The sequence below is a fragment of the Diabrotica undecimpunctata genome, chromosome 2, assembly GCF_040954645.1.
Source record: "Diabrotica undecimpunctata isolate CICGRU chromosome 2, icDiaUnde3, whole genome shotgun sequence".
Taxonomy (NCBI): domain Eukaryota; kingdom Metazoa; phylum Arthropoda; class Insecta; order Coleoptera; family Chrysomelidae; genus Diabrotica; species Diabrotica undecimpunctata.
Genome location: NC_092804.1, coordinates 79,024,502 through 79,051,596, shown reverse-complemented (window position 1 = coordinate 79,051,596; position 27,095 = coordinate 79,024,502). Strand labels below are relative to the sequence as shown.

The 27,095-nt window shown below is 32.5% G+C and overlaps 1 protein-coding gene across 3 annotated transcripts in view; it reads left to right on the top strand.

The window, feature by feature from the left end:
- The window catches only part of LOC140434685 (CD63 antigen-like), a 194,036-nt gene that overhangs the window by 83,642 nt on the left and 83,299 nt on the right, over positions 1–27,095 (top strand). For all 3 annotated transcript variants that reach the window (XM_072523122.1, XM_072523121.1, XM_072523120.1), the window contains exon 3: positions 20,349–20,537. In XM_072523122.1, coding sequence (XP_072379223.1) covers positions 20,349–20,537 — 189 coding nt within the window. The remainder of the gene's footprint in view (positions 1–20,348; positions 20,538–27,095) is intronic.

Genomic DNA, 27,095 nt, shown 5'->3' with positions numbered 1-27,095 from the left:
AATAGATGGAGATATGACGCAGGCCTTTGATATTGAAAATGGAGTTAGACAAGGGGATGCCTTATCAACAACACTTTTTAATCTAACTTTAGATGCTGTTGTTAGAAAACTGGATATAAACGGCTGTATTAATACAAGATCTATGCAAATATGCGTATATGCGGATGATGTTGCCATAATAAGCCGCAACAAAAGTGTATTAAGCGAAAAAGTTATAGAACTGAAACGAGAAGCTGCTACGTTTGGTCTATATATAAATGAAAGCAAAACAAAATATATGGAGTGCACAAAATCGAATGAACATGAGAATCTGAAGGTAGACAACCATACCTACAAATATGCCTCCACTTTTCCCTACCTAGGCTCAATAATAAATGACAACAACAACATCAGTCAAGAAATACAAGCACGGATTCTTAGCGGTAATAAGTGCTTTTATGCATACAAAGACTTAATGAAAAGTAAGTTACTGAATCGTGAGTCTAAGCTGAGAATCTACAAAACAGTAATTAGACCAGTGGTCACATATGGATGTGAAACGTGGACCCTCTCAACCACTGATGAAAATCAACTGAGAATATTTGAGCGCAAAATACTAAGGAAGATATTTGGACCAACCCAATGCAGCGATGGTTCGTGGAGAATTAAAATGAATCACGAGCTGGATGAACTAATGCAGAGCGCAGATATTGTCAGATTTGTAAAGTCACAAAGACTAAACTGGCTTGGTCACCTAGAAAGAATGCCAGATAATCGAGCTGTAAAAGTAGTCCAGAGATGGAAGCCCCAAGGAAACAGAACAAGAGGAAGGCCCCGTAAAAGATGGATAGACGACGTAGAGAGGGATCTTAAAACCATGAACATCAGGCAGTGGCGAAGGAAAGTATCCGACAGGGCAGAATGGAAGAACATTGTTAAGCAGGCCAAGACTCACAAAGGGTTGTAGCGCCATTAGAAGAAGAAGAAGAAGAAGTAGTTTTCTTTCGAAACATCCTAACATGTTTTTATTATTTTTTGTTAGAGTCCAGGTTTCTGAACCATATGTTAGTACTGGGCGTATTATTGTTTTATAGAGTTTTATTTTTGTATTTCTCGATATAGTTGTGGATTTAAGGAGGAGGTTGAGCCCAAAGTAGCATCTGTTGGCCGTGCAAATTCTGCGGTTTATCTCTGCGGTATTATTATTTTCAGTGTTGAGAAGCGCTTCCAAGTATACAAATTCGTTCACTGCTTCTATGATGTCGTTTTCTATAACAAGTGGTCGTAGTATTTGTGGTTGCGTGCTTATTTTCATATACTTTGTTTTGTTGGTGTTTATTATTAAACCCATTTTTGTAGCTGATTCTTTTAACTTGATTTCTCGTACAGCGTTTTCCGTTCTCTCACCAACATTGATATCATCAGTATAGGCCAGGATTTGCACTTATTTATTATATATTGAACCAGTGATTATGATTTGTGACATACGTAATACTTTTTCCAGAGGCAGATTGAACAGTATACGTGACAGTCGATATTTATGTGTATTTTATTATTAATTTAATATTTAGTCTGATTTTTTACGGGTCTGTAAGAAGTAAACAACGTATGCTTTTTTGATATCCTAGCAGATGGCGTTAGGAGCAAACATAATAATTTATTGAATTATTTTAATATACCATATTTGTTTAAAATGCAAATAATAAAAAATAATAAAATTACTTTCTTTAATTTGAAAAATATTTTAATTTTAAAAATATATAAAACACAGTAGGAAGCTTCGCGCTAGTCTACTATACCGCCTATTGTACCACCTTTTTTTCATAGTTTAAGAGTACGTACGCAATTTCTTAACACTTTACGTAAGTTATAGTTAACCAAAAGTTTTAGGTAAACGATTGGAAATAAATTACAAAAATGTATGACATTGTCGGTCCACTGACAAAAACCACGAGTGAACAAAAGCGAATTTTGGATAAAAATAGTCAACACAGTACCGAAAATGCTAAATTTATATTTGGGACTTTTAGTGCCCAAGAGGTATTAACCCAAAAGTTTGGCTTGTATGTAATGGAATTAACATGTTAAGCTTTTTTTTACAAAAAAAAACAGCAACTTCGTGGTTTTGAATTTAAAGCTCTAAAGTAAAGTATACATTCGTTCTTATTAATAAATTGACAAACTGAGTGAGTAGTGGTCATAGCTCAGTGGTTAGACATTGGCTTACCAAGCCGGACGACCTGGGTTCGATCCTGACACAGATACCAGAAATTGTTCAATTTCTAATTTATTTGAGCCGCCACCGTGCTTCGGAGGGCTCTTAAAGCTATCAGTCCTTGCTACGTAAGTAGTAGTTAACACTAAAGGCTTGGACACACCTATCATACAACCTTCGATCCTTCTACGATCATACAGCAGGACAATTGTATTACAACGGAATAGAATGCCACAGGCCCCACCTGTCTGTCGCTTGGCCAATCTTACTCGCACTCATCTCCGTTGTTGTCTCCGATCAATCGCCGACACTGCTGGCTTTTCGTATTTAGGCTTGTCGTGTAATGTTTAAGTTCTGCGAGGTGATATTTTCTTAAAACAAAACTATGATATCAAATTCCTTTTTTCTTTTTAAAATTTTCTTTTTATTTACTACAACTTAAATGTTTAAAAGTAGTTTATTTAAATGTAATCGAAACATATTTTATATGAAAGCCGCTTATTAAATAAAGATGTTTAAAACATTTTTTAATTTAGAAAATACAATTTTACTTATCTTACATAGAAGCATTAAAACGTTCACAAAAAACCTCCGCTTTGTTCCTAAGTTGACATAAAAGCAGAATATTAAAAATATAAAGTCTCACCTAACAAGTATCTTATCTTATACAGTACTACAAAATAATATACAGAAAGGTACCCAACCGCCGAATTATGTATGATCGAATTAGGATCGAAAAGCTGTATGATAGGTATGTCTCATGCTTTATTGGACGTAAGTATGATCGGAACATTGCATGACAGTTTTGTCCAAGCCTTAAAGCTGAGCCACAATGTTACACGAATGTAAGATGTACAATAAGCCAACCGATTATAATAACAAATGGTTTGCGAAAAATAACAATAAAACAAAAATCCTTGCTGTGCAATATTTATTGTTTTAAATAAAAATAATTTACTTCTGTTCCTTATCTATCTTTTTTGTTACATCTAATTATAGTATCTAGTATCTTACATTGCTCTTTTTTCAGGTTTTTTTTTATAAAAGTACTATGGTGTAAGAACAGCATAATCCTTATATTTTTTTTTTGTAAGGATCTTCAGTTTGCCTCCCTTAAAGGTTCTAAAGAACAGCATAATCCTTATAATTTTTTGGTAAGGTTTTTCAGTTTGCCTCCCTTAAAAATTCTAAAGTCATTATCATAGTCTGTCTATTGGATATAGAATTATGTTTTCTATTGCAGAAAATAGAATTGGAATATTTCAATTTGTATTTAAAAAAAAATATGTTTGGCAATAAACTGCAAACCATTCATCAGTAATCAGATATCATTAAATATCAGTCTTTGAATAGCAAGAATATAATGGTATTAGAGATGCACCATAGATAATTATTATTGTTCTCAATCTGCCTAACTGTAAACTGGTACCATGCACTTTGCTCCAAAACAAAAATTTGTCTGCTGACCTACACTTCCTCGGACATCATACACATCGTGGACATGATGGATGCATGTTGCAACTTCATTTGTCACTCGCTTGCTTTATGTATCGTTCCAGAGGCAACATTATCGCATCTTGGTTTCCTAAATTGTAGAGTGTAGAGAGTCAGCTGTCGCAAAGAAAAAACTAAAAAGCAGCCCCTGGGCATGTTTTATTTTCAGATGTTTTTATATTGTTTTTTTGTCTCGTTTTCAAACATGTATTTCTGTGTCAAGGCCTTTTAACAATCTTCTTTTTTAATAATAAAGAAACACAAATTTAATTAGCAAAACGTCTGTCTATATTTCTTTGAAGATACTGATTTTGGAATAGCTTTTGTTTTAAAAATTCTCTTCATTATACATGTACATAATTGATACGCAAAGATACGTTAAAAGATGCGTCAAGATACTTTTTGGAACTATATTTGTGATAATAGTAAGGCTTAACTACTGATGGAATTATATATGTATGTGTGGAGAGATTTGGCTTCGAACTATGTTCATTAGGCATAGATCTTAAACTAATGGAATTAATAAAATATTCTATATTAAGGTATCAACATTTTGATGTAGGTAGTTTTTTTTTTATTAAGTTGAGATCCTTGCTGTGCTGCAGTGATCTCAGTTTGGGAACCAAGATGCGAATAGTGAGGTGCTACGTTCTTCCAGTGTTACTGTATGGAGTTGAAGCCTGGACACTGACGCAAGCCACTGAAAAACGAATCGAAGCCTTCGAGATGTGGATATACAGAAGGATACTAAAAATATCTTATGTGGACCATGTCACCAACGTTGAGGTCCTACAGCGCATGTCAAAAGAAAAAGAAGTGCTTAATTTAATTAAACAACGCAAGCTTGAGTACCTCGGCCACGTGATGCGGAACGAAGAAAAATATCGAATTCTTCAACTTGTTATGCAGGGTAAAGTATTTGGCAGAAGAGGACCGGGACGCCGTCGTATCTCGTGGTTGAAAAATCTCCGACAATGGTTTGGGATGACCTCAGCGGAGCTGTTTCGCAGAGCAGTCAACAAAACCATGATAGCCTTGATGATCGCCAACATCCGGACCGGATAAGGCACTGAAGAAGAAGAAGAAGAAGTTTTTTTTTGATTATATATTTTTACCACATCTGTTTTCTCGTACCATTCCAGATGAAGAGTATTTTTGAGTGCAGTTCGCATAAAATCATCATATCAGTAATAGTCAGTATGGTTATAAAAAATATAGAGGGAAGTGTAGGCTCTTCGATAGTTTTCTACATTCCGTTTAGTTTATGCTTTTAGTTTTTGTTTAATGTGAAGTTTTAGAAATTGACGCTGAAAATTCAATAAATTTATATCACTAAATTCTTTATATATGCATTTTCTCCCTGTCGCGTTCACTAAATATACTAGAGCATTTATGTTTTAGTACTTCAGTGCACATAGTTTACTTATGAAATCTAAAAGAAACTGAAATAAAATTATTATATTTTTGCGAAAGAAAACGATGCGAAAACTACAGAGGAATAAGCGTAATATCATCAATAGGAAGATTATATGGGAAGATACTACGAGAAAAGATAGAGCAAGCGATAAAAGGCAAAATCGGAGAGGATCAGGCAGGCTTCACGGCAGGAAGATCATGCATAGACCACATATACACACTGGAACAACTGTTGGAAAAGAAAAAAGCAAAAAATAGAGATATACACTTGGCATTTGTGGACCTGAGAAAGGCGTATGACTCTGTACCAAGGTCAGAACTATGGGAGGCAATGTACAAATTAGAAATACAGACGGAACTCATAGAAGCTACAAAAGCTCTGTATAAAGAAAATAAAGTGTCCATTAAAATGGGAACAAGAATCATAGGAGACTTCACCACAACAAAAGGGCTCCTGCAGGGTTGTTCCACATCTCCAACCCTATTCAAAATATACTTAGAGAAAGCCTTGACTACATGGAAAAGAAAATGCGAAGGCATGGGAGTACCGGTACGGAACGAATACCTATATACATTAAGTTTTGCAGACGATCAAGTAGTGATTGCACAAGACCAAGACGACCTCAGCTACATGATGAAAAAACTACAAGAAGAATATACCAAGGCTGGCCTAGATATTAACCTCGCGAAAACAGAGTACCTATCTACAAGTGAAGAAGACATAGAAGATCTACAGATTGATGACAACGTAACAATCAAAGGAAAGGATAAATTCAAATACCTGGGCTTTATAATCACGAAAAAGGCAACAACAGAGGAAGAAATTACACAAAGATTAGGACAAACAAGAACAGCAATCCGACAACTTAACTCAGTATGGTGGGATAGACACCTAAATATGAAGACAAAAACGCAGATTTATAAAACATTAGTGCGAAGTATTATGACATATGGGGCTGAAAATTGGATCATAAACAAGAAAACCAGCAGTAAGATAGTAGCAACAGAGATGGAATGCCTGCGAAGATGCTGCAGAGTAACAAGAATGGATAGGAGAAGTAATGACGAAATAAAGCAAAGAACATCAATAGAAACAGACATACTAACATATATAGAACAAAAAAGACTAAAGTGGTATGGACATGTAAGAAGAACTAGCGACAGCAGATGGATAAAGAAAATAACCGAATGGAGCCCCATAAGAAGGAGGAAAAGAGGACGACCCCGAAAATCCTGGAGGAACGAAGTAGACGACGCCATGAGTAAGAGAGGACTGAACGATGGAGAATGGAACAACAGAGAGAGATGGAAACGGTTGAGCGAGGGAAGGCAGTGAATACTGTAGAATCCCTAAATATATATATATATATTTTTGCACTAACGTCGTGTAGCACGTTCACCAATTTTACTAACTGAAGGTAAATCGCTAAAGATACGAAACGTTCAAATTCATGTAATCATTACAAGTTCTAATTTGTTTGGTCTTTGGCAAAACACTTATAAAGTAATGGAGGTGCTAAGCGTTAACTAATACATTGGTGTTTTTGTAGTGCAGAATTTTAAGGACTACGAAATTTTTGGCGTGTTTATAGGAAAATATCCAAAAGTGCACATTGGGTGATATAAAATATACGATTATATTAAATTTCGGTGACATAAAATATACTTTCTTACTTTTTGTGATGATAAGCAAATAAAAACCATTATTTTAATTTGAAAAAGTCGTTAAGTTGGACTAAATGAAGTGTGAAATTAATAAAAATAAAAATTTGAATAAAGCAAATAAAAACTTGATATATTACATAAAACTAAATTGCCTTATAGCGACGGATAAAACTCATTAACAAAAATACTTAGTAAAAGTTACATATGAACAACATATCTTTTGTCACGAACTCTTATACTTGAGAAGTGAGTACAGTCGAGGAGAAACCCTAATTTTAAAATTCGCCGATGTTTCGTTCTATATTTGCATTTATAAATGCATCATCATAATCATTCTGGCTTTACAATCCTGTGTGGGTCCTAGTCTCCTCAAGAGTTTCTCTCCAGTCGTCCTTCGCCAAGTACGTATTCCCATATTTCTCATGTCTTCATCGATGTTATCAAGAAACCTTGTTCTGGGTTTTCCTCTTCTTCTCTGACCAATGGGTGTATCAAGGAGCATTTTTCTAGCTTGGTCATTTTGTTCCATCAGCATTACATGTCTTATCAACCTCATATGTCCTATCTTAATATAGTTTACTATATCTGGTTCCTGGTATATTCTATAAAGTTTGAAGTTGTAATGTTTTTTCCACGCTCCTTTGTCATTCGCCGCTCCATAGATTTGCCTTAGTACTTTTTTTCGTAACATCCTACCATGTTTTTATTATTTTTTGTCAAGGTTTTTGAACCATATATTAGGACTGGGCGCATTTATAAATTTCTTAATAAAAAGGATTGCACTTCTATCAGTGGTACGGTGCTGACCTTCAATTTCAGGATGATTTTATAACCAAATAGATCAACGAGAAACATATAGAAATACTAGTGGGTTTGTATAACTATATGTACAATACAGGAACTATTCCTGAAGAATTATTGTTAAAGTCTACTGTCATCGCATTACCTAAAAAACCAAATGAAAGAGCGATCCATCGAACGATTAGCCTGATAAATGACACCCTCAAAATATTCTTAAAAGTTATTCATAACAGAATCTATCGAACACTCGAACAAGATATCAGCGAGATACAATTTGGCTTCAGGCAGAAATGTCTTTGGAACATGAGAAGCCTTATTTGCCATGAATGTGTTGGTCCAAAAGTGCATGGATATATATCAACCACTGTAAGTCTTAAAGATGTATTCCATCTTCTGTATAATAGAGAAGTTCGCCTAAATATTATAAAAACTATGTAAAACAGCTTTTTGCAATTATAAAAGGTATCTGGTTATCATCCAGTAACATACTCAACAAAGTCTCAAGATACAACATCTTGAGACTCATAATTCAAGAAAAAGTAGAGGGTAGAAGAAGCGTAGGAAGAAGACGCATTTCCTGGTTGAAGAACCTGAGAGAGTGGTTTGGTTGCAGCTCAAGGCAATTGTTCAGAGCAGCTGCCTCGAAGGTCAGAATAGCCATGATGATTGCCAACCTTCATCGCGGAGATGGCACTTAAAGAAGAAGAACATATTCGAAGGAGTAATATTAACAGATTCTAAATCTACATTAGACTCTATAAAAAATACAAAATTTGAAGGAATGAAGTATCCTATGTTATGTTGTTTAAAAAACATAATTGCAAATTTAAATATAACATTTATTTGGGTTAGAGGCCATGTAGAAATACCAGGGAATGAAAAAACTGATACTCTAGCTAAGGAAGCAGTGCAGAATGGATCGTTTGCAATATTTATACAGTAAGGGATATATTTAACTCAATTAAAAATAAAATAAGGCTGAAATAGGAACAACAATGGGAGAATATTGTTAAAAACTCGCAAAATACATATTTCCAGAGACACCCCACTTTAACCACTCCCACTCCAATACATATTCAATTACTCGACTACCAAATTCTTCTCGGCAAGTATATTTCGCTTAAAAACGAATCATGGTCGATTCCCGTCGCATTTATTTAAGCTTGGAATATTACCGGCACCATCCTGAAGTTGTGAAAGTTCTTACGGAGATTTTAACCATATTTTCTTTGGATGCAACAAATATTTAGAAAAGTCTAATAAATTAATTCAAACTCTTATTGAAATAAAATATTTGCTTCGGTTAAGATAAGTCACCAATCGGCAGAAGAATTATCGGACGACCGCGCAAAAGATGGAGTGTCCCTAGACCTTCCATAGAGGTATTAATCCGTCAGTGAATAAGCAGAATTGCTTATAAAGAGGAAGAAGAAGAGGAAGAAGACTGTACGTCTGCTTTTTAGACTACAACAAAGCATTCGATAAAATCAGATACAACCGCTTTATACAACTACCCTAACGAAAGGACAAGGATGTATATTATCACCTATCCTATTCAATAAGTATTCCGGAGCAATTATCCAAGAAGCGCTAGGAGGACAAACAATAGGCATAAAAGTGAACAGAAAACCTATTAACAATTTAAGATACGCTGATGATACGGTGCTGATAGCGGAATATCTTGAAGATCTACAACAACTAGTAAGTCGAGTTGTAGAACATAGTGAAGAAAAAGGCCTAACTCTGAATATGAAAAACACTTAATGTATGGTAATGACCAAATCACAACGACAAGAGAGTCTAATGATTCACGAAGAACAAATAAAACAAGTTTTTTTTTATTGGCATAGACTAGGTGTCAATCAGTCAGTTACAACATGACTGATACCTTAAACATAAAAATTTTATGACCGTAAAGTCCATAAAATATCAATAACAAAGAGCTGAATAATATAGAGCTTTAAGAACTAAAATTAAAATAAGATACAAGTTAAATATAGCATCTTTTCAACATCATCAGTGTGTTCAAAAAACGGTACACATAATATAATTCAATATACTTTTTTGTATTATCTCCTTTTTATCTATATTTACATACAAACAAGATGATGAGGTTCTCAGAGTTCCACAGCAAACTCTTGAGCAGCTATCTACTCAATCCGACAGCTGCTTTGCTATGGACTGCCCAAGTTGCTCACCACAATTTTGCATATACATATATCTTTTTGATAGTTCACACTACAATACTATTTTAGTACTTGACAGAAATTTTACTAATGCATTATAAATTCTCTCATTTCCATTAGCTAAGAGACTAAGGATATTAAACGGGGCCTGTACATTAAGATCATGTAATTGTTGAATAAATTGATCTGTTTCATCCTTATATTTTTGGCATTCGAAAAAAATATGATCTAAATCACCTGTTTTGCCACAATTTTGACAAAGATCACTTTGTGAGAGAGTATTTAAAAATGCGTATCCACACTTTGACAGTTATTTGACATTTCAATAAAACAAGTTCAAAAATACAAATCTTTAAGATATGGAAAGGAAGAGATAGGAATTGCGAGTGCAATGTAATGATGCCCTACCGCAGCCTTAGAGGTAACTCTGTACCTTCCTTCTCTGCATATACAGAAATTGTACAGAGAATAGCTACGGAGAAGACTAACACAGGATTAGCAACTTCACTTGGCATCTAGAGGTTTTAAGGGTTAAAATAACGCACTCAATGAAGATGCCCATATACTTCTACAAAAAATATTTCGAACTCAAAGTAAATATTATCAACAAGTGTGAGTTGAGTCACAAACAAATCGCAAAAATTTCATTTGAGTCTAAAAGAGAAGAGGAAGTAGGAATAGAGGTTACTAGTTGGAAAACCAGACTCTCAATAGCCATAATAACTCTACAATATTTCAAGCAGAGCTGCTGGCAGTCAATTTTTATTATCAAGAGTGCCTAACAAATGCCTTGTTTCAGCCAAAATATTTATTGATTCAGACACTCTCTGGGGGTCTAATCTACAACTTATATGTCACAACAACTTGGAATTGTAAACAGTCTCTTGTAAACTAGCAGGGTACAAAACAGTAACTTAAAGACAAGTGCCAGGACATAAAGAAATCATTGGTAATGTGATTATTGATAATTCTGCTAAAGAAAATAGCAATACGATCGATGCCTTGAAAACCCACATAATAGAGGATATCCAAAAATGGAAAAACGAACTTAATATAGTTTACCGGGAAAACATTCAGAACTAAAGGAAGGCAACAAGGTTATTACAACCTGCTACTCACAACGCAAAAATACTCTTGGAGCTTTGAAGAAGAAGACTGAATTTATAGTAATTACAGCTGTTTTCATTGGATACTGCTCACCGATAGATCATCTCTGTAATAAGGGCAAAGTGAACAGAGCAACATGCAGTTTTCTCAACAATCCAGAGGAAACTGTCGAACATGTTGTGTTCAACTGCAGAGTAATTGTTTACCAACTACATAAGTACCTGAACAGGCTTCTCTTAAAAGCCTATATATCTTAGAATAAACATATATGTAAGGAACTCTTGGAAATCTAAAATCTAAAACATGTAAGAATAAATATTGATAGCTTGAATCAGTATACAAACACAAAGAAAATTTTTAACAATGCTCAGACTATAGGGCTGTAAAACTACTTAGTCACACCATGAAAATATGGGATCACTGGTAAACACACAGTTTGCTGCCTGAAATTTTTTTACTGTGTTTAAGTAATTTGGGTCTCCAGAATCCAAAAATGCCATCAGATTTGCTCCATCAGATCGTTTTCAGGAAATACAACAGATCACATTTCTAACATATAGGGTAATTTAACGCAGCACTAGCTACATATATGTAGTGCTGCTACCAATTAAATAAACAAAACACTAATAAAAAGTAAGATATTTATTGTACAATAATGTACTTACAAAAATCATCACAAATATCTGTCAAAAAAACTTAACTTTTCATCTAACCTAACCAGCATCGCAGCACAAATCTGCTATTCAGCGTCACCTAAAAACTTCCTTTTATATGATTTTCTTGCAAAGGCCTTAAAAGGACGGTCCCTTTAAAGACTTCAGCAGTAATCCGCCATTATGTGATTGGCCCATCTCCCCTGATACCTCTCTTCCATCGTTTTGATATCTTGGTGGAAGCGTTCCCCTTGTTCTTCACTAAGGTCATTAAGATTTTCTGGGAAACAAGTAAACAGGATTTATCTTGATCTCCTAAATGAACACCAAAATAGGCTTGATATGCCCTTTTTATAAAATCTCAAACTCATTTCTACTTTTCTTTACAATGTACTCGCCACATTTGTAGCAAAAAACGTCCGGGTTATTCACACAACAACGCCTGCTTGTAGAGGTTATGGTTTTCAGTTGTCAAAAACAAACTCTTACAACGAAACTCAAGTTCAAACTAAATTTTACAATAGAACGCAGTTGACTTTATAAGAATTTATTAAGGCCGTTTCAGAGAAAATACTATTTACTTATCGGACAACAGTTAAAAAGCAATTACCGCTAATTTCAAGTTATTGGCATTTCCAAAAAGTACACTTTAATTAGAAGTCATTAGTAAAATTTTTATGTATTTGTATTAGAATTTGTTAAGTTGGTTTATAAACATATTGCAGTTATAGTGGTGGAATATACAGACATGAAACAATATTTAAGTATTTGATGAGTATGTTATATCTCGAAAACTAGAACTGATACAAAGAAAAGGTTTGTATTTTTGGAATCAGCACAGATGAATTAACCAAAATCAGTTGATTTTTTTTCGGCAGCAAGACAAAAATTTTTTTTTGTTGGGCTGTGAATCGGATACCTGTAGAAACCGAAATTTCCAAAAATCTTTTTGGAATTATATGAAGCAAATTAACAACATGTTATGCCCCGCTGAGTAAATAAAAATTGTGGGATATATTTATGAAGAAGCAGCAACTAGTGCCAGGAGAGATGTAAGAGAACATTTTCAATTGTGTGCTCCTACTGAGAACAAAATAGTTTAGGGTTATATGTACAAGATAGTTGACATTTTAATGTACATGTATATTACAGAACTAGATTAACATATATTTTATAATACATGTTTTCTGCGAGCACAGTTCAAAGGACTGAAGTTGAATTATTATAGCTCTTATTAATTATAAACATATTTTGATGTGTGTCATTATTGAATTAAATAAATGTTATCTCTTAACTGATAAGAGAAATATGATGGATAGACAAGGTAAATAAATTAATATTTAATAAGACAACATATTATTTGCCTGCGAAACATTACAATTGTCTATAAAACATTGCAAGGAAAACACGTATTTTTGTCACATCAAAAGATTATCTACTGGTTTTTACAACAATAATTACACAAAGCGCAAATATACCTATGTAATCCATCCAACAAATTAAAATAATTCAAACATCACCAAAATTTAATAAGAATTTTTATTAGCTAACTTAATATACCTATATTTTTTCAAATACTGATGTATCTTTAAATATAAATGGGTTCAACGTTCTTTACAAATTAATATACTTTGGTCCACTCACACTTTATTGATTATAAAATGAATCTATTTTATGTTTGTTACTGGATAGCTAGACAAAAATAAAACAAAACAAAACCATACACATACACCACTTTTAACTAATAAAATAACAATATTGAAAACAGTGTCTCTACAAAAGACGTATCGGATGTTAAAATCTATAAAAAAAAATACACATCCAGGGTTTATCAGGAAATATAAAGTAAAAGTTCTATACTGTACGTTACATATGTTTTGGTTATCCACTATGCAAAATAATAGGTACGTTTAAAAGGCCTTTTCATTGCTATGAAATAAACATTGTTATTTATAAAATACGAGTACGTTTGCACAACAGTGGTGTGCATTTAGAAATAAACGGAATAAATAAAAAATAGGAATCAGAATCAGAAAAAGACTCGTTGTGGTTAATAATAATGGGTTCGATTAAATCGTGACAAATACTGTCAATTTTCAAAAATTCAAAATTTTAGATTCATTTTTATTAATATGACTTCTTCTTCTTCTTTTTCTTTTTCTCCTTTTTCTTTCTTCTTGTATGTAGGCTTTAAAGCCTGTTTCTTCTTCAATATTAGCCTCCTAAATTGTTTAAATTATCGCACCATCTTCTTCTTGGTCTGCCAATACTTCTTCGTCACTTGGTGACTTATCCACTTGGTGATCTCGTGCTATCCTATCCTCTGCCATTCTACTAATGTGTTCGTTCCACTCCTGTTTCCGTTTTGTTACCCATCCATGTATGTCTTCTATATTGCATGCTCTTCTTATATTTTCGTTTCTCTCCCTATCCAACAGACTTTTCCCTGATATTCGTCGAAGTATTTTCATCTCTGTTGTTTCTAGTAGTCGTCTCGTTTTAGATGTGTCAGGTCTTGTCTCCTCCGTGTATGTTAATATAGGTCTAATTGCTGCTTTGTAGATTCTTGTTTTTGTGTCTTGTCTTAGGTGTTTGTTTTTCCAGATTGTGCCATTAAGAGATCCCGCCGCTTTACTTGCTTTTAAACTTTGTTTTCGTATTTCTTCTTCTAAATCTCCGTAACTAGTTATGTCTATTCCCAAATATCTAAATATCTAATATCCCAAATATCAGGATCTTCCGGATCTGAATCCTTGTTTTTTATCTGATAAAGTTGTTATGTTATTGATTTTGTTGATTAGGACTTTTGTGGTAAGCTTAAGTGCAGTGTTCGGTAGATTTATACCTCTATAATTGTTGGGATCTTCCTTATCTCCTTTCTTGAACATTTGTATCATTATGCTGTTTCTCCAGGCGTCTGGTATCTTGCAATGCAATATTAGTTTTTGTATAAGTTTTGTCATCTGGGTTATATTTTCTCCTCCGTGTTTTAGAAGCTCGTTGATTATTCCGTCCGGTTCTGGCGACTTTCTATTTTTGAGTGAATTTGTAGCTACCTCTACTTCCGGAAAACTGACTTCTATTTCGTGTCTTAATTCAGGTACGATATTGTATTGATTATTATTTTCCTTTCCTTTAAACAGTTCCGTCAGGTATTCCCATTATTTCCCATTATTTCCCACTAATATGAGTAATACATTTATTACATTTTTTTCCCACATGACTTTTCCCTTAACCAAGTTTAAATTAGTTCTACTGGATTAAGCTCACAATGATAACAACGAGAAAGTCAAAATATCTCTTGTTTTGTAGCCTCTTATCAATCTTGTAGCGTTTTCCTCAAAAACTTCTTGTTTTTTGTGTTTATCTTTTTAAAAATAACCCACTGTAGGAGGTCTGCTTTACACCAACTACTTGTTCGCATCGCTTGTATCGTAGAATGATAACTTGCACTATCCATAACAATGATAAATATATTTATTCGAAATCAGATCTAATATTTTAACGAACAAATACTTAAAATGTTTAAATTAAAAACAGCTCCAATTATGTCAAAAAACATCTCCAATTGTCTCCAATGTTTTTGTGATAATAACCATTACGTTTCGAAGTAAAAGCAAAACTAATAAATAATCGACCTTTCAAGAAACCTTAAGAACATCCAATATACAAAATCACGGTCTTTTTCTTTTACCTCAAAATGGATTCAAACTTTTAGATAACTACATCCTCTCGAAAGATGTCTACTTTCTTTTTTTAATTTTTTAAATATTTTCGTCTTGTTAGCAGTTCGAACTGGTGTAACCTGTATTTATTTTCGTCTAGATAATATATTTGTCTATTTTTCTCCCTGGCTATCCCCTACCTTTAATCTTGCGTACATAGTTTGTTCTCCAAAAGATTATTTTTGGTCATTTATACCATTTATAAATCGTCCCTGTTCATTTTTTTATATTTTTTATTAGATATTGTACAATTAATTTAATAATGTATACTATAAATAATTTAAGAATATGTATCACAGTCATTAAATATTAACTTTACTTATAAAGTCAGTAATACTGATGACATATATCTTATAATAATGCTTCCTGTACAAGTTCTACGAACAGTGTGTTGGTTGAAAATACCGGAAAAATTCAAAGAGTGATTTAATCGCGTCTGCGTTTCTAAGAAATTTAATAATACTAATAGGGGGATTAAAACTGAATATGTTCCACACGAACCCATCTTTACAGAAAGAACAGAAATGTATTAATAAGTATTATGTGTGCATATGCTATACAGTGATGAGTGCCTTAAGAACCGGCAAAATAACGCAAAAGATAGAAAACATAATACGTTGTGAAATAAAAAGAGATGAAAGTAGTAGAGTTGGGAAATTATAGATAGAAACCTCTAATTTACATTACATTACATTAGGACTATCGATAGTTTCCCACCTTTAGACGTTAGCTTATGAGCTAGTTGACTTCAGTCATAATATTACAAGTATGACGTCGAACATTAACATTTTTTAAATTTCGCATAAAGTAAAAACTGATTGAAGGCAATAAAGCAAATGTAAGTAAACAGTTTAATTAGTAGTAATTTGATAAATACAGAATAACAAGCTATGATAATTCTGTATTGAGAATGTATGCGACGTCTCAAATCACAGTTTATTATTGATCAATACTTTAATTTTGGATAAAAACATACTCGTACTTCTGTTTTTACTTACATTACGTGATACGTATTACTATGACTGAAGTCAACCAGCTCATAAGCTAACGTCTAAAGGTGGGAAACTATCGATAGTCCTAATGTAATGTAATGTAAATTAGAGGTTTCTATCTATAATTTCCCAACTCTACTACTTTCATCTCTTTTTATTTCACAACGTATTATGTTTTCTATCTTTTGCGTTATTTTGCCGGTTCTTAAGGCACTCATCCCTGTATAATTATTTCATTTTGTTGACTTTATTTATTGATTTATAAATAATAAATTCAATTGTATTTAAATTTAATTGTATCGATCTGCATCAATATCGATACAGTTTTGCATGTGCATGAACGTTTTCTACTTTGGAGGTAATTTCGAAAAAGGTGTTTTAAAGTAATCAACTGTTTTGGACGGACATGTGCCATTCAAGAACACCTGCATATAATGAGGCTGTTTCATGGAAGCTTAAGTGAAACTTTGTGGCACATATTTGAAACCGGCAACATAAAAAAGAAAAAATTGGCAAGCAATTCTTTATTAATTAACTTGAATAGAAATAATATTATTAGAAATCGATAATGTTTTAGTACTACTGTGTGTGTTCTTCTCAATAATCAATCAAGACTTTTGGTAAAAACAAGTAGTACACCATTCATAATTAATAGTTCTACTGAGTGGTTACTATATATTAACTATATTAACAGAAAGACGACATGTTCTTCGAAATGTTGCGTTTGGAAACACCTTTTGTTGGATTTTTCAATTTAGTTGGTACAGTAATATGTAGTTTATAGCTATTTTGAGTTGACAGGACATAAACTAACTATGGTTACGTGTATATATTACATTACTAATTCGAACCCTTGCACATATCTGTCAAATAAATATTTGTATTTAAAAAACAACTACAAATAAATGTAACGGACTGAAGTATACGTAGTACCGTGATATACACACAACAAGATCCATGTTTAGACATGGATACATAACAATGATTGGATACAAAACAAAAATTATTCGTTTATTCGTGTAGCCTAAGGAGGTACAAAGTCAGTTTCAGTGACAACCAGAAACACACATTTCGAGTATTTAGAGCTTTTCTATATGAAACAAAATTCTGCTCGAAAGCAGTATAAACCATACTCAACTTGGGAAGAAACTCAATAGTTTTGGAAAAATTAACTTGCGACTCCAACTACTGGTAACGGCGATGCTGGGTGGATTAATGGAATGAAGCATACTTGTCAAGTCTGTGGAACACGCCTTACAAACCCTCCAATACTGCAGAAATTACGAATATTGTAAAATACCTTCATTACTGGAAATTTCTTTGACAAGACGGAAATTATTTCTAGTCCACAGAATATACCATATTTTTTCACTCAACGACAACGAAATAGTATAATACTCAAGATGCTATGCAGTTGCATACTATATGTCCTGCCGTTTCTTTTCCATTTTCACAGAAAGGACACTTCTTATTATCTAATTTGTCTATTTTATTGTCGTGATACCTCAAAAGGCAATGTTCGGTCAGATCTTTTTTGCTCATTTTGCGAAGGCACTTTCAGACGATAATTTTACAAATCTTTTTGCTAACCTTAATTTTGGCATATTAACCAGTGGTAATTACTTGTTTTCCAAGGCACCTTTTATGTGGCTTTTGATTATTGAGCTAAAAGGTCCCGGGCTTAGAGAAGGGGTGTTTGCTTCTTGCTTTGCCGAATTGTCAGCTTTCTCATTTTCTCTGATTTAGTTACAGTATACATAAGCAAGTTGTAAGTGTGATCATAGTCAAATTGTAAAATTTTCATTTGAAAACAGCATACCAAATTGCTGGTAAATTACTAAACCTACATAACATTAATAAGAAGGAAATATAATTTAACAGTAAGCTTTGCCGACGACAATATATTTTTATAAAAAAAAAACTGGCTTTACAATTTATGTTGACAAATTCTATAGACTTCTTATGTATAAGTACAAGTCCATATTAAAATCAATGTGGATATATCAAAATCCAGTCGTTGGTACACAACATTGTCAAACTCAAAATCTTCCAACGTTTCCAAAACAAATTACTTCGGGCAATGGTCGATGCTTACGATTCAAGCGCTACTTAAAAACTTAACTGTGAAAGAAGAAATACAACAAAGTATAAAATAGTAAGTAGTGAACTACCGAAAGATGTCGCTTAAAACATTTCAAATCCACGGACATACCTTTCCGATCGAAAAATAGATTAATCTACATAATAATATAGGTTAAGAATTTATCACTATCAGTTTTTTATATGTAGCGTAAGCCGTCGTAAAAAAAGTTATTGTCTCAAAAACCATAGATAGATTGTATGTAATCAGGGAATAAAAACATTTCTGGACCCTAAGCAAAAACTCCCAGAAAAGTTTTTGGCAAAGTTTCTGGAGCTATTACGAGTGGTTCTACATCTAGTACGCTAGTACATACAACATATTAGCGCTATCATAAATCCATTGTTTAATTATTCTAGTTATCGTTTTAGTTTCTTAATACACTGAATCTGTTGATATATATTTCACCTCTTTTTATATCGGATATATATATATATATATATATATATATATATATATATCGGACATTTTTTTACTATTATTGGAGATTCAAGCGTATTTATCTTTTTAAATAATCCTTTTATCATTATTGAATTAGATTATATATAGTCGAAAATTTTATTCTCTATAATCAATGATTTGAACGTTCAAAACGACTTAAATAAATACCTCAATATGATCAATACTATAAAATATACCTACTGCGAAATCGAGGCTCGCATATTTATTCATATTAAATTAGATAATAGAGTACAAACGAGATGTGTATTAACTTTTATAGATTATTCGTCTTTTGTTTAGCCGAATATGAATATACTAATTATGTTATATATTGGCGAATAGAAAATTTACCTTAATTTGAGAAATGAAATTTATTATTAATAACTAGTCCAGTCGTCAGAGATTTTACCTCTAAAAATCATACGAACTAGCTGAATTTTGCTGAGAACGTTAATTTTAGGGCCTCAAAAGATGCAAAAAATTTGCCACTGCTACTTCTACAGAGGTGCTATCTAGTTTGGTGGATTTAATAATATCGTTTTCGGTCCTCTGGGCTATTCGAAATATGTAAAAGATTAAATCTTTTAGCAAAAGCTGCTATCGCTTTGTTGAATTGAACGGCCAAATATATGGCTTAGGAGGACAAATTCGTTAAACTTTCCGAGCTCGAATCTGTATCAATAGAGTGTTATGACTCATTTTAGCATCAGACTCTATGGATACCGATCGTACTCTATGGATATCATACTCTATAAATCATCAGACCATCATCGGATATCATCTACCATCTACGGATCATCAGATCATCAGCCATCAGACTCTATGGATCGAGCACTAGAAGTTTAACAAATTTGTCGTCCTAGGTCATATATTTGGTCATTCAATTCAACAAAGCGATAGCAGCTGTTCCTAAAAGATTTAATCTTTTACACATATCGTATAGCCCAGAAGACATAACACAATATTATTAAATCGTTTATTGTATCAGCCCGAGGTCCGAGTGTCTGATGAAGCAGTAATGCTGAAATGAGTCATAACACTTTATTGATACCGATATTAGGAAAGGAAGTTTAACGAATTTGTCTTCCTATGCCATATATTTGGCCATTCAATTCAACAAAGCGATAGCAGCTGTTGCTAAAAGATTTAATATTTTACACATTTTGTATAGACCATAGGACAGAAAACGATATTATTAAATTGTTTTCGTTCATGGCCACCAAAGTAAATGGCACCTCTATTCGCAAACCAATGCAGTGGTAAAGATTAAGGAGACATTCGTTGGACTTTCGGAGTTTGAATTTGTACACAGTCCGAGTGTCTGATGAAGCAGGGATGCTGAAATGAGTCATAACATTCTATTGATACCGATTATAACATTTTTTTCGTTATTAGATTATATTAAACGTTATAGCAACTTTAATTTGTATAGCTGATAGAAGATGTGAATCTAATTGTAAATAAATGAATACATATAAATTTTTATTTTTCTGTACTTATTGTCAATACTAATCTGATTGAATTGTTGTTTTAGATAACTGGTATAATTTTGATCGCAGTTGGAGCTAGTATACATACCTACTATACAAAATATGATTTTTTCCTTAACAGTGAATATTTTTCTTTACCAAATATGTTAATTGCTACTGGAACATTTATCTTTCTTATATGCTTTTTGGGATGCTACGGAGCAATTAAAAACAGTTGGATCATGCTTATGGCAGTAAGTATTTAATTTTTTTGTTATTTAGTTGCTCTTGATGTTCACTATTATTAAAAATATTTAAAGTGCAGTATACCATTGTTTTTAACTCCCAATCCAACCAAAATCGGAGGTGGAAAACTTTATATTGAAAATAATTTCAAGAATCCACAGGAAAATACATTTTACGCAAAAAATGTTCTATAGAGTTTTTTTAGAAAAATTAATACTTTTAGACTTATTCCAGATTGAAAATTTCAATTTCTCTCATGTTTTTAATCGGTTTTTTACGATTAACTGAAAAACTTTGCATTTTCTCGAAAACAAAGACATTGCTTTTTTGTTGTGAGTAGTCATTGACTGACTGGAAGTAACTTATTGAAGCAACCAAATCAAAGCCATCGCTACAATAAAGAAGAAAACTCATTGAAGGTGAAAATTACGTAATTAATGCAAAATTTTAAAAATTTGTAACCGTACAAAAATTTTAATACGTTTTTTAAAATACTTGAAAAAAGAATTAACATGAGATTTTGAACAACTCTCCAGCATATGAATTAAGAAAATTATGACGAAAATTAGGTCGACAACAATGTCGTGACGAAATTAAGTGGCGTCCTATTTTTTTCCTTGAAAAAAAAACTCAAATACGCCCTAGCTATTTCTGCCTTAATTGCAATTAGACGATATCGATTTAAAATTAACTTTATTTAAGCATCAGTAATGGGATCCAAAAGTGTGAAGAATTTAAAATGAATATATTTTTAAAAAAGTTTTGGTTACAGTGAAAAAAATATTTTTGACATTTTTATTTTTATAAAACTTTAAAAGTTGTGGCAGAATAAACAGTTAAGATTTTTTTTACAGAACTCAACTCAAAAATTAAGCGACACATAGCAAAAAAACATTTTTTTTTTATTTTTGGTCAACAGGTAAATTTTTGAGTACATATAGGACAATATGTATCATAAAATATTGTGTATATATATATATATATATATATATATATATATATATATATATATATATATATATATATATATATAAGAACTGAGGAAACTGAGATGGTGCCTAGATCACCTTTGATCGAAAACATAAATAAAAATAAAAAAAAAACAAAAGCAGATTTATTAAGTATCTTATGGAGGAGTTAAAGGAAAAAGCAATCAACTTATATCAAGAACAATTTGAAGCCGATGAATTAATTGTGGAAATCGGCATGCAAGATGAGCAGACTTTACAAAAAATTATTGCAAGAGAAAATTTTGCCGATCAAATAATTTTTTCCAAAATTAGGAAAATAAAATATCCCTTCTTTGGTACATTCTCTCAAAGCTTCGAAGTAGACTATCCAAGCAGTACAAAATTTATAGCGTTTTCGCATTCCTTCACTGGCTGTGATATAACGTCAGCATTTTATAATAAGTATAAAATTTATTTTAAATTTATGGAAAAAAGTCCGGATTTAAAAGAACAGGAAGATATATTTTATAGTAGTTTCATCGAAACAGAAAATTCTAGAAGCTTGTAGGTACTGTTCAATTATTTTCTGCAGATTTGTTAAAGATACAAAAGAAAAAAAATGCTAAAAATTTAAGACTTGCAAGTATTCCTTGAACAAACGTTATGTGAATCATTAATTAAGGCAGCTATTAAAAACCATGCAATCAATGCCTTGTTCCTACAATGTGTGTGTGTGTGTGTGTGTGTGTGTGTGTGTGTGTGTGTTTTATTGGCACTGGTTTTGACAACCAACTGGCCAGTCAATTTGTTTTGAGTTCTCTCTTTACACAAGATATTGTTAGTATTTAAATTTAAAATTATTGTATTGAGAGTTAAGACATGGAATGTTAGAAACTTACTTACTAGTTTACTCTGTTTTTGCTGTTTTATTTTTTGTATCTTTTTTTTTAATTTTTTTTTTTTAATTTTTTTTTTTTTACTTTTTTTTTACTTTTTTTTTTTATTTTGTTTTATTTATTTTTTTTATTACTACGCTAAGACATAAACCCGATTCGACACCTCGGAGGTTTAGATCTTCTTAGTAACTTTTTTTTTTATTTTATTTTTTTTTTTATTTTGTTCTCCATTTTTTTTATTCTTTATTATTTTTTTTGTCAGAGCTTTAATTTTAAACAATTAATATGACCATATAAAATTTTATATACATCTAGATTCTTTGACTCTAAAAGATGTGTTAGATTAGAAGGTAATTGAACATTAAGTTGAACTAGCTTGGTAAAAAAATTTGATATTTCAATAAAATGTAAAGGACATTCTAACAGCATATGTTGTAGATCAGCTAGCTCCCCACATATACATTCATTATTATTTGTCAGTCCTATTTTTCTTTTGTATACTGGAGTCATACAATGATTGCTTCTTATTCTACAAATAGTTTTGATGAAGCCTCTGTTGGAAACTTGTTTAAACCATGTCTTGACGGAAATTGTGGGTTGGATTCTTTTATAAAATTTGCCTTTGTCTGAATTGTTGTAGTGTCCCTGCCATATTGTGCGTTTAAGAGATCTGATTACAGATATTAAATCACCCATAGGAAGTTGATAGGTTTGCAGAGTGGATTCTTTCATTGTTGCTTTTTTAGCCAGATCATCTACTATTTCGTTGTTTTTTATACCAATGTGTGCTTTTATCCAGCACAATATGATATTTTTGCCCGATTTAAAAGCTTCACTATTCAGAGCTATAATGTCACTGATGATATAATTTTCTTCAAAATTATGTAAATTATATTTCAGTTTATGTACAATGCTTTGGCAGTCTGTAAATATAACATAGTTTAGTTCTTTTTGATTCATACATATTTGGAAGGCTTCTTTGACTGCTACGAGTTCAGCTGTAAAAGTTGTCATTTTGTCAGGTAATCTGTTGTTTATCTTTATACTTTTTTGGGGGTAGAATATAGCATATCCAACTTTGCCGTCCATTTTTGAACCATCTGTATATAATTTTTGATAACTCCCCCAATGATGTTGTACATACTGAAGGTGATCTATTTTAGTAAGAAAATCTGTGGCAAGAATATTACTTAAATGGCAGTTAAATGGAGATAAATAATCTTCATAGTTTAATTTTCGAGATGAGGTTTGTTCCATTTGGTGTATGTCGTCAATGTAACTAGAAACGTTGAGAAAACTTTCCACAACTAAAAGCTGCTTCTTTTTTTCCCAGTAATGATGAGTTAGGTATGTAGTGGTTAGTTGTACAATTTTACTCAACAACAGTTTATTGTTAACTGCCACTTTAACTATAAATTTCTCACCTAAGAATTCTCTGCGTAATGAAAGTGGAGGTTCATTAAGCTCACATTCCATGGCCAATATGGGAGTACTACGAAGATAACCAGTGCTTAACCTAAGTGCTTTATTTTTTATACTTTCGATTTTTTGCAGTACAGTGTTTGATGCTGAGCCATAAAATATAGATCCGTAATCTAGGATCGATCTCATTAAATTTCTGTACAGTAATATTGAGATGTTTGGGTCAGCTCCCCAGTTACTGACACTTACAGTCTTGATGATATTCATTGCGTTTTCCGTTCTTCGCAATATATAATTTGTGTGTTCTTTCCAATTTAATTTTGAGTCTAAGAATACGCCAAGAAATTTTATTGAAGTTTTATAATGAATTTTATAATTATCAAATTGTAGGTGGTTTGGAGGAGAATATCGTTTTCTGGTAAAAGTAACAATGGTTGATTTACTCTCCGAGATTGTTAAATTCTTATCCGTCGCCCATTTATCTATAATATTCAATCCTGATTTAAGGTACTCATTACATTTATCTATTGACTTATTTTCTACATAGATTGCAACATCATCAGCATACTGTAAGATTTTTATATGTTGAGGAAGTTTATTTTCTAAATCAGAAGTATACAGAATATATAATAGAGGACTCAAGATGCTACCTTGTGGTAGTCCCAAAGATGTGTACCGTGTGCTAGACTTATCTCCATTTAATCTAACGTGTACTGATCGATTAACATACAAATTAATGATATTCCATGTTACAGTTTCAGGTATTCCTATTTCCAACATTTTCGCATATAGAATGTGGAGATTAACATTGTCATAAGCCCCTTTTATATCTAAAAACAAAGCACTAACTGCTTTCTTATAAGTAAAGGAACCATAAATGTCTATCAATAAGTGACTCAGGCTTTCTTGTGTGGATTTACCTTTTCTAAAACCAAACTGAGTTTTTGGTAATAGGTCGTTCTTTTCTAACCAAAATTCCAAACGGGTTTTAATTAATCTCTCATATGTTTTAAGTATACATGAAGCCAGTCCTATTGGACGGTAAGAATCACAATTATTTAACGATTTTCCGGGTTTTAAGATCGGGAGAATAGTATAAACGTGCCAATCGTCAGGAATCTTTATGCGGCGTGACCAAATTTCATTGTATATATTCAGAAGCACAGTCTTACCAATTTTTGAAAGATTTGATAGCATCGAGTAATGGATTTCATCAGCACCTGGTGCTGAATTTGAATTTTTCTTTAACGAAAGGTAAAGTTCAGTGCCAGAAAATGGTTTGATTAAGAAGCGGATTTGTTCTGGATAGTCGTATTGCGCATTCACTTGTAGATCAGGAATTACTAATTCTGCAGACAGTGGAGTGATATTTTGGTGGAACTCTTCTATCCATGAAGCTTCCGATAGTGTTATAGGAACTTTGTTCTTAGTTTTTCTATTTTTTAGTCTATTAACTTTTGACCATACATCTTTAATAGGGACCGACCTATTTAAGGACCTGACATAGTCGCTCCAGCTATTTCTTTTAGCTTGTTTAGTGGTCTTCTTCACGTGGGCATCATCTTTTTTATACTTAAGTAGGTTTTCTTGGTTTGGATTATCTTTGAATATACAAAAACTTTCCCGTCTTCTTCTGACTGCTTCCTCACATTCTAAATCCCACCAGTATTTTCCTCTGGAAGTTGGTTTTTTTATTTTAAATTTGGGGATGCAGAAGGATGCAGTTGTATTTATAGTGTGCAAAAATTTTTCATATGAATTTATATCTTCAGATTGAGAGAAGATATCTTCCGAAAATTGTTCATATAATTTCCAGTCGGCTTTCTTTAAATTCCACTTTTGTGAATACGGGTTATATATGTGAGTTGGTTGATCCTCTAATTCGACCCTTATAGGTGCATGGTCTGAACCGAATAGGTCTTGAAGTGTTTTCCAAGTGATCAGATGACTTAAGTCAGGAGTACAAATGGTCAGATCTATTGCCGATTTCGAAACGTTCCTAAAGAAAGTAGGAGAGCCATCATTTTTGTATATCAAATTATTATCATCTATACAGTCCATTAAGATTTTGCCTTTTATATCTGTATGATTGTCCAAGCCCCAGGCAATGTGATGAGCATTGAAGTCGCCTCCTATTATGAACGGTCTTTCTATAGATGTTATGAAATTGTTCCACTGTTGTAACGATAACTTTTCTCCTGGGGGAACATACATCGATACAAATGTGACAGTAAATGATTTAAACTTAATTTTAATGGCAACTTTATTGACGTTTAATAATTCGACTTTCATGGTGACTTCCTCATAATACAGATTTGAGTTTATTAAAATTGCCGAGCCACCACCGACAGTTGCTGAAAAGCGGTCGTCTCTGACAATATTATATCCGTGGAAGTTAATATATTTTTCTGGTTTAAATCTAGTTTCTGATAATAATGCGATATCAACTTTCTGGTCTTCTAGTAGGTGGAGAAGATTTTCTCTATTAGAGTTAGCCGATCTACAATTCCATTGACAAATTACCAAACTATTCATTATTATATGAGAGAGAACTTAAAACTGTTTGAATTAAATTTATTAAAACTGATTTTTCTGGGATTTCAAAATTTTTGTGATTCATATTAGAAATAATACTTATAACTATATTTGATATTAGTTCTGTTAATTCTTTAGGAGATTCATGTATTTTGGATCCTTGTTCTGTATTAAATGTAGATTGATAAGAAGATGAATTGAAAATGCCGCCAGGTCTGGTGGACATGGGGTTTAACTTTATTATTTTTTGATGTTCTATTTCTATTGGGTCTTGCGAGGAAGGGAGGGGTCGTTTGGATTTTGGAGGTTTTATTATTGTATATCTGTTTGAAACTGTAGGGAGGGTGAGCTGATTGGGGGGTGAGGGGGGTGTGGACAATTGAGTAGAGGAATATGAAAATGATGGAGCGTTCATAATTGGAATTTGATGTGAATTTATTGAGGAATTATTAGCTGTTATCGATGCATAGGTTACTTTAGGAAATAATTTAAGCGTTTCTTTGAAAGACAAGCTGTTTTCAGACATGTAATGTTTTATTTTTTTTTGACGGTCGAATTCTGGAAATATCTCCCATTCATTAGTGAAGTGTTCACCTTCACAGGAGAGACATTTTTTATTAAAGGATGATAAAGAACACGATTCGGAAGGGTGAGACTCATGACATTTAAGACATCTAGGGTTGCTTTTACACTGCTTACTCATGTGTCCATACCTATAACAGTTGTAGCAAATAATTACTTTTTGTTGGTATTTTTCTACATT